This window comes from Neospora caninum, chromosome V, assembly GCF_000208865.1.
Source record: "Neospora caninum Liverpool complete genome, chromosome V".
Taxonomy (NCBI): Eukaryota; Apicomplexa; class Conoidasida; order Eucoccidiorida; family Sarcocystidae; genus Neospora; species Neospora caninum.
The window spans coordinates 100,981-109,283 of record NC_018391.1 but is presented as its reverse complement, the minus strand read 5'-3'; the positions used below and the strand labels follow the sequence as shown (position 1 = coordinate 109,283).

The 8,303-nt window shown below is 53.6% G+C and overlaps 1 protein-coding gene across 1 annotated transcript; it reads left to right on the top strand.

The window, feature by feature from the left end:
• Positions 1-284: 284 nt before the first annotated feature.
• NCLIV_012360 (putative leucine rich repeat protein) lies at positions 285-8,238 on the top strand (the record flags this gene model as incomplete). The annotated part of the gene is made up of 9 exons (XM_003881422.1): positions 285-881; positions 1,639-1,947; positions 2,381-3,077; positions 3,588-3,755; positions 4,221-4,368; positions 5,031-5,649; positions 6,284-6,366; positions 7,105-7,907; positions 8,132-8,238. The coding sequence occupies 9 exons, from the start codon at positions 285-287 to the stop codon at positions 8,236-8,238; spliced, it is 3,531 nt and encodes a 1,176-aa protein (XP_003881471.1).
• Between the last annotated feature and the right edge of the window lie 65 nt (positions 8,239-8,303).

Sequence of the window (8,303 nt, the reverse complement as noted above, 5' to 3'; positions counted from 1 at the left end):
TCTCTGCCTTCCTCTCGTCCACGTACCTCTCTTCCGTTCCCATCCCATCACTTGCGACTGTCCTCACGTTTGTTTTCGCCACAGGGCATTTTGCCGCCACCGCGCATCCTTCTCGTCAGCGCGGATCCCTCGCCGTCTTTCATCCCGCACTCTTTTCTCTCCTCCTTTTTCCTCTTCACCCCAACTTTCTCTCCGTCTTCTCCCTCATGTGTACCCCAAACCAGGCGCTGGCGCTTCCCTTTCCCCCCCCCTCGTCTTCTTCGGCGCCTATAGTAGCTGTAGCAATGCCAAGAAGAGAGGCGGCGCCTGTCGGCTGCGTTCAAGTGTCGAATCCCGTCTGCGCGACCCCCGATCCGGGTGTACGTACAGCTGCACAGGACAGCGTGGGTGCGCAGGTAGACGACGCGGGCGCATTGGCGTCTCTAGTTCTGGATCCCCCGCCTCTACATGTTCTCCCTTCGGATACGCTGCGTGTGGAAACGTGCAAGAACGGCCTGCTAGTTTCGCGCTCGCCCACGCTGACCGAGGAAGACGTTTCCCACTTTGTGGCCAGCTTGCATGCGCGCGCAGCCGAGCGGTACCGAGCCCGCGCACGTCGCATGCAGGAGAGAGAGAGGGCAGCGAAAGAGCGAGGTGACGGCGGACGAGAAGGCGCTTCGGCAGACAAGACGGCACGAACAGACGCGCTAGATCAGGGTGGAGAAACAGACCGGGGAGAAGCAAATAGCAAGGAACGAGAAGAACCCGAAGACAGGGACATTGTGGGGGTTGCGCTTAGCGGCGTAGGCCTGAACGACGATGGCCTCGCTATTCTTGTTTCCTGCATGCTCAGATCGACGTTTCTCAGGGTTATTGATCTCTCGGATAATCGACTAACAGATGTAAGTTACTTCCCAAGAGTCGGGTCGCATCACCGATTGCCCGTGAACAACTGACGTCTTGGCTTCCCAAGTGCGCGAAAGGGGCGCATGAAGCAGAGAAAGCGCACCTGTCCATGAATCGTCCCTCGCCAGCCTCTGCCGAGCAGCACGCGAAAGATCGAAAAAAGCATCGCTGGCAAAGATGCTTGGCAGAGAGAACGTAGAAAGCGCTGCCGGATCTTTTGTGCGGAGGATTTCCCCCCACTCCCTGGAATCGCTGTCTGTCGCGCCTAAGGAGTTCGTATTTTCCCCGCGGTTCCGGTGTCGCCACCTGAAAGAAAGACCAGCGGAACGAAAACAGAAGGCCAGCCTTGCCCCCTTTCCATTTGCGTTTTGAGCGATGCCTGCCTTCTGTAACGAAAAGCAACGGAGAACCTCCTGCATCTTGAAATCAAAATCAACGACTCCTTCAGATCCAGCATTCCTAGTGCCGGAGCGCCGCACGCTTCAACGAGTTTCATACTCATACATATAAGGTCTTGAATCTAGCGAATATATATATATATATATCTGCGTAGATATGCAGATATATAGTTATGTGTGTGGATATTCATGTTACATACACATGTACCGCACAAGACCGTCTAGATCATGGGGTGGTTGCCTGGTGGTTTCCCTTCGTGGGCGGGATTGCGGGCTCCGGGTTTCGTTGCCCTCTTCCTTGCTCACTTCATTTTTCGGTGTTTGTGGATTTGCGATTTCTGGGACCTCTCTGCAGGACAGCGTGTGCATTCTCGCGGAGTGTCTGCCCTGTCTGCCGCATCTTCGGTTTCTGAATCTGAGCCACAATCGCCTGTCGTCTGTGTCGATAGTGAAAGCGGCGAAGGCGTTCTTCCCCGACTTCTCCCATCTCCTTCCGCCTCAGAGAAAGGGTGTAGCAAAGCCGAGAGGCGACTGCGCGCTTGGTGTCAGGACACCCGAAGCGGGATGCGCCACGGAGGCGGACGAGGAGAAAGATTTCGACGTCTTCCATCTCGATGTTTCCGACAATTTTGTAGGACCCGACGGCTGCTGCGCGATTGCAGAGGTCAGCGGACAGGACGCGACACGAAGCGGAAGAACTTAAGGGACCAACGGACAGAGAAAAAAAACGCGAGAAGGGAGAAAAAGTGCGGAGAACCAGAGAAAAAGCAAAAGGGAACGAGACGGAAAGAGAGGGAAAGAGAGAGAGGGGAGAGGACTCGGAGGACAAACGTGCGGAGAGGAGAAAGGAGGATCCGTCACGAGGAGAGGAAGGCAGGAAAGAGAGGAGAGGACAAACGCGAAGACGTGGGGAGGGGACAGGTGCCTCCGAGGAAGACAGCGCGAGAGGTCAGGAGAGTGCTGAAAGAGGAGGCCTCAATCCCGACAAAAAAGAAGAGGTTGAGTGCGCCCAGTGAAGTGCTACACAGGGTTTTGCCTCATGTGTGCACCGCGTTGCCGCGCTCTATCCATGTGCCTGTTTTTTTCTCCTTCCGCAGACCATCAAGTGCAACAGCTGCCCCGCTCGGCTCTATCTGCGCAACATTGGCGGAGGCTGCGCGGGCCTCCTACCGCTCATGGCCACTGAATCCTTTCTGAAGGCTCTCGATTTCTCCCACGCGGATATTTCGCCCGTCCCTTCCCCTTCTCCACTCCCTGACCCCCGTGATCGCCCCTACCTGCTCTCTCCCTCCTTTTCTTCCTCCTCTTTCTCCTCGTTCTCTTCTTCCTCATTTTCTTCCTCCTCCTCTTCCTCTTCTTCGTCCTCTCCCTCTTCCTCCTCTTCTTCTTCTGCGTCGCCTGCATTTGCGCCCGACTCGGCCTCTTCGTCACGCACTCTCTTCTCGAGCGCGAAGCCGCCGCTTCCGCCTGCGGCTTCGACTGAGCAGGAAGGGAAGAGCCGCAGAGGCTACTTGCTGCGAACTTTGCAGAAGGCGCGGCTCGGCCGGCGCAGTAACTCGAGCTCTGAAGAGAACGGCCGAGTCGAGAGTGCCTCGCCCACCGGGACGCGAGGCGTGGACCTTGGCCCGAGGGGCCAGAGGAAACGGAGAGACGAAGAAGAATGGACAAACGAACTGGATGACTACTGTTTGCACGAGGACCAGGAAACACGCAGCCGAAACAGCCTCACCGGCGGAGATTTACAAATGGTCCTTTGTGTCGCGGAGGGCCTTGCGCACCTTCTCACCTCTGCAGGTCAAGCGAGGAAAAGAAACGGGCGGGGGACTGGATCCACAAACGAACAAAGAACTACCCGAGCCGAGAGAGATGCACGAGGTTGAGTTTCGGAGATGCATCGTCTCTCCACTCTTCCTCCAGATCCCCTGACAGACATATCTAAAAGTGAATGTATATATATATATATATATATATATATATTTATGCATGCACATCAAGAGAGATACGCGTACGTATATCTATCCACAATTGTGGATTCGCCCATACGCTTACAAATATGTCGATCTCTACAGCACCGCGCCTATCTGTATCTACTCATATATATATATATATATATATGGACCTCCTCTACGTGTGTGTCTCTGTGTGTATCGACGTCTGTATCTGTAAAGTCTATATATCTCTGTGTGTAGGTCCACATGTACATATCCAGACGCGCGTCAGCCCTGTGTCGATCTCTCCGGAAGGTTTTCTCTCGTGGACCGGAGTGCATCGGAAGCAGCAGGGGTTGTCCCCGCTCGTTTTCAGGAACGCTGCAAGAGTTGAACTTGTCCTACTGCACGTGGTCCTTCGCTGACTTTGAGGGCACCGAGGCCGCGGAACCTGCCGGGATGGTTCAGTACGCGGACCAGCTCGTCGACATTCTCGCGGAGGCTCTGAAAGTGACTTCCTCGCTGCGATCCCTCGCGTGCGCCGGTAGGACAGAACCTCTTCCCCAAGGGCGTTACTTTCAGAAGGCGGCGCCCACAACCGGGGGGGGGGGGGGAGGCGACACCACAAACGCTGGGAGATTTACAATCGCCTTCGTCTTACGGGGTTGGAGAGGATTATGTGCTTCGTGCATGCAGCCAACAGTGAAACCGCTGCCGCCTTTCCTTCTTTCCCCTTTCCCCTTTTCCTTTCCCTGTCTCTCTCCTTTCCCCTTCCTCCGCCTCGTCCTTCTCTCGATGCCTCCCCTCGCAGATACGAATGGAATGACTCGACGAATGTTCGCTTCTGATTTTTGCAGCCCGTGATCTGCGTGTGGGGAAGGCTCTCCGACAGGGACAGAAGATTCCACTTGTTTTCGCCAGTTGCGACACTTGTCCTCCTGCTTAGGACGTGTGACGCGTCTCCCGTTTCTTTTACTCGAAAAATCCCCGTTTTCCTTGATTTGTGCAGGAAACGGCATGACGGCTGTGGGGCTCCGGCGCCTCTGCGAAGGCCTGGCCTCTCCAGCCTGTCACCTCGAAGAGTTGAACATCGCATGCAACGATCTTCAAGAAGCCCTCCCGCTCGCCGAGCTCCTTCTGACCAATCGAACGATTAGGTAACCTTTCACGAAGAAAGAAAACTCCCTCACTGCTCTGGTCACATAAATGTTCTTGCTTATATATATATATATATATATATATATATATATATACGTCAATAACTGAAGGGTAAACCCCAATACACATACGTTTACGTATATATATGTCTATATTCCTATATGCGCACATCGGAACCTTGTACATATGAGTACGGATATTCATCTGTGCATGTAGCTGTAGGCGTGAAAACCAAATTTGCGTCTGCATATATTTGTGTCTATATGTCTATATATATAATCATAGACACTCTTGTTTGAACCGTCAACCCAAGATCACACGTATATGCATGGGCATTTACGTATGCATATATATAGACCTAGAACTTATATATATGTATATATATGTATATATGAGTATACACATTTCGGAGGTGTACAAATATGCGTTCCGTAGTGACCTGACGGGGCCGTCGTTGTGTCGACTACTCTGGGTGTGATACGAAACGTCCTTTCTTGGCCCTTTTCTCCTTGCTCGTTTCGCCGGCGCCTCGCGTTCGTTTTGCCCGCGGGCTTCTCCTCTGGATCCACTGTTTCCGTCGTTTCTTCAGAAAAGGTCGGTTTGCGCTCTCTGCGGGCGCACATCTGCGTGTTTCGGTCTCTGCTGTTTGTTTCCTTCTCAGAATCCTGGACGTAGCGAACTGCGTGCTGCCGAGCGAGGCTGTGGACCATCTCTCTGCAGCTCTGGAGGAAAACACCACTCTGGCCATTCTCGTTCTCGCGCACAACGCTCTGCAGCCGTCTTCGCTACAGAGACTTGCAGAGGCTCTGAAGGTTCAGAAACAACGCGTGGAAGCAGAGATCCAGAGAGAAGAAATCAGCGAGAAGCTGGAGAAGACGCAGAGAAAGACGGAAAGAGGAGAGATCGAAGATGGCAGAGACGTGGGTGACCTTGAGAGCGGAGAGTGGAGAGGGAACGAGCGCGGAACCTCCCTTGAAGAGACGAGCAAGGCAGATCGACCGCGGGGTAACTCCCCACCTTTCTGGTTTTCGGGGCTTAACCGCCCGCCGTGTTGCTGTTCTTGGTGGGGCACTCCCCCCAATCCGTTCAACGATCCGTCTTCTTTCTCGCCTCGGATGTCCCTCGCGCCTGCAGCTCGGCAACGGCTACTTTCCCTCCGCAGACGATGCGCCCTTCACGTCATAACTCGACAGGACGCCTTCACTGCCTCTGCCTCTTCTGCCTCTTCTTCCTCTTCTTCCTCTTCTGCCTCTTCTTCCTCTTCTTCAGGAGTGTGTCAGGTGTGCAGGGGGGATTTGGGCGCGGCTGCAGGAGAAGGCGCTGGAAAAGGAAATCATGAGTTGCATGCAGGAGGAGACTTCGAGCTCGCTTCCGTCTCTCTGGCCAAGCTTCCGGCACGAGGCCTCAGAATGCTCGACCTCTCCTTTACCACGGTGCGGCGGCATTCCTTTTTTTCGCCTTTTCGCGTCTTCTCGCATGCCCGGCGCGCCGCGCTCTGTGGAGGCGCTGCAGGGTCCACAGAGGCATCTGTTCGCATGTCGCTTCGTGAAAAGTCGTACAAGCTTATATATATATATATATATATATAGATGTGTATATACAGAAATTCACAGTTCTCTGCAAATGTGTAGGTAGGTGCACATAAACACACACATATGTATATACACGGTTTTATGAATCTGAATCCGTTTCTCAGTTCATCGACTTCTCTGCCTATGCGACTCATCTATCTCAGTCTGTGTTCATGTATACTTTTAGATTCACACAACTATACAGAGCAACACAGACCAGACATGTGTATGCGCATACGCGCGCTTTTGTATTCAAAACCACCTGAACGTGCTGCGTCTCTCACGCGTGACTTCCCGTTTCTCGAGCTTCGAGGCTCCTTGAGATTTCCTGTTTGTTGTGCAGCCTCACGACAGCACTGCGTTGCGGCCTCTAGCTGCTGCGTTGCCGGAGCTTGCTCATTTGCTTTTTCTGGATGTCTCCAGCTGGTGAGGTCTAGAAAGAAAATTTGTGCCAGCAAAAACTTCCCACCCATGATTCGGCCTCAAAGAACAAGGGAATTCGGGAAGCCGTCTCTAAAAAATACACAACTAAATAGGAAACACATGCACATTCATACATACATCAATACCTGCATATGTGCCTATATATATATATATGCTTGAGTTTACACATGTCTGTATATCTATATGTGTATTTCTGTATCTATTTTTCTATCTAGATATCCGTATTTTCTAATTATATGTGTTGGAGTATAGGCATATATCTATATCTGTCGGTTTATTCATCCATCTATCTACGTAGATGTATGACCACTTCAGTGTTGTGTTCTGATGAAGGACTAGCGGTTCGGGAGATCACCGACTGTAGGCTCGTTGTCTCCAGCTCTCGCCAGTCTGATGCCTGGAAGGTTAAAAGAGAAGAATCGCGAGGGGGAGAAACCAAACTCAAACTTTGTTGGATGCGCGCCTTTCTACCCGATTGTTCCCTTCAGCCACACAAAAATGCATATATATATATATATAAATAAACTTGTATTAAGCTTGTATAGATACGCGATATGCCAGGGATTCCGTGCCCCTCTGTGTATTTTTTGGAGTGGCCGTTCTCCCCTTTAGCTCTGACCGCCTTTCCTTGTTTCGTTCGGTCTCACACTTTCTCCCTCGGCCAGAGTATCCTTTCCCCTGTTCCATTTCCGCCCATCTTCTTCGTGTCTTGTTTTTCAGTTCGATGGATGTTCCCACTGTAGAGCTTTTCCGCTCGGCGATCGCCTCGCGTGTCTCGCCTCTCCCGTCTTTTTCGCCTGCGTCTTCTTTCCCTCTCGCCTTCCCTTACACTCTCTGCATCCGCGGCCTTCCACTTACGGCAATCCGCCTGGATGAAGACGAAGAAAGCGTCGAGGGAGAAGATCTGGCCGAGAGGGACACTCCGCAACACTCTCATCCGTCTACGACCTCTCGCCTCGATCCCGCTTCCTCGCGTTCCTCGCCCTCCTCGCCCTCCTCTCAGTTTTCTTCTTCTCCTTTGTCTTCGTTGCCCGATAGAGCTGCGGAGACGACAGGGATCGGCGCGCGAGGGGGGACAGGTGTGGAATCGCTCGCCCTCAGCGTTTCTCGAGACGCGGCTGGAGCCATCAGCGAGGACCCGAATCAACTGAATGCTCCGAATGCAGCAGCTGCGAGCGTCTGGGGAACGGCCGCTCGGGGGGGACTGGCCAACTCCGAGCCAGGCGGAGACGTTGCTCGGGGCGAAGCGAATCTTCTTTTCCCCGTCGGTTCGCGTTCGGTTTCTGCTTCGCGACACGCCGAGGAGCGGGGAGGGACTTGCCAGCCATCTGCGGACGCGCTGGAAAACGAGCAGCGGCTGCTGTCTCTCTACTCGCACGAGCTGTCACCGATTCTGCCGCCGCACCAGCAGGAGCAGCTGAAGGAACTGGAGGAACTGCATGCTCAACAGATTCGCCTGCAGAAGCGGCGCGAAGAACTCGAAAAGAACCTCCTTTCCCAGCTCGGGGCCGAAGACCCAGAAGGTGAGGCAAAAGCAAAGAGAGAGAACGAGAGAGATTGAGAGTGAATGAGAGAGACAGCGACAAGATAGGAGGAAGGCAGAGAGACGGGGCGAAAAAAACTTGCGGCTGAGAGAGAAGGGAAGACACGGCGCGGGGGGGGAGCAAGTTGTTGCGGTGGTCGCCGCCCTTCCCGCGGTTTTTCGTCGCTTCGCATAGGGCACCGTTTTTCGTGTTTTTGCGCGTAGGCGAGGCCGGCTGCGTGCCGCCCTTGCAGGATCCCGTCGACTGGCTGCACACGCCTTCGGAACCGGAAGGGGAGGAGCCTGGAGGAGACGGCGAGAACAGGAAATGATGCGCGCTCGGAGGAGAGGCGCAAACACAGGAGGGAGGCTGAGGGGCGACGGAGCCCCGCCAGAG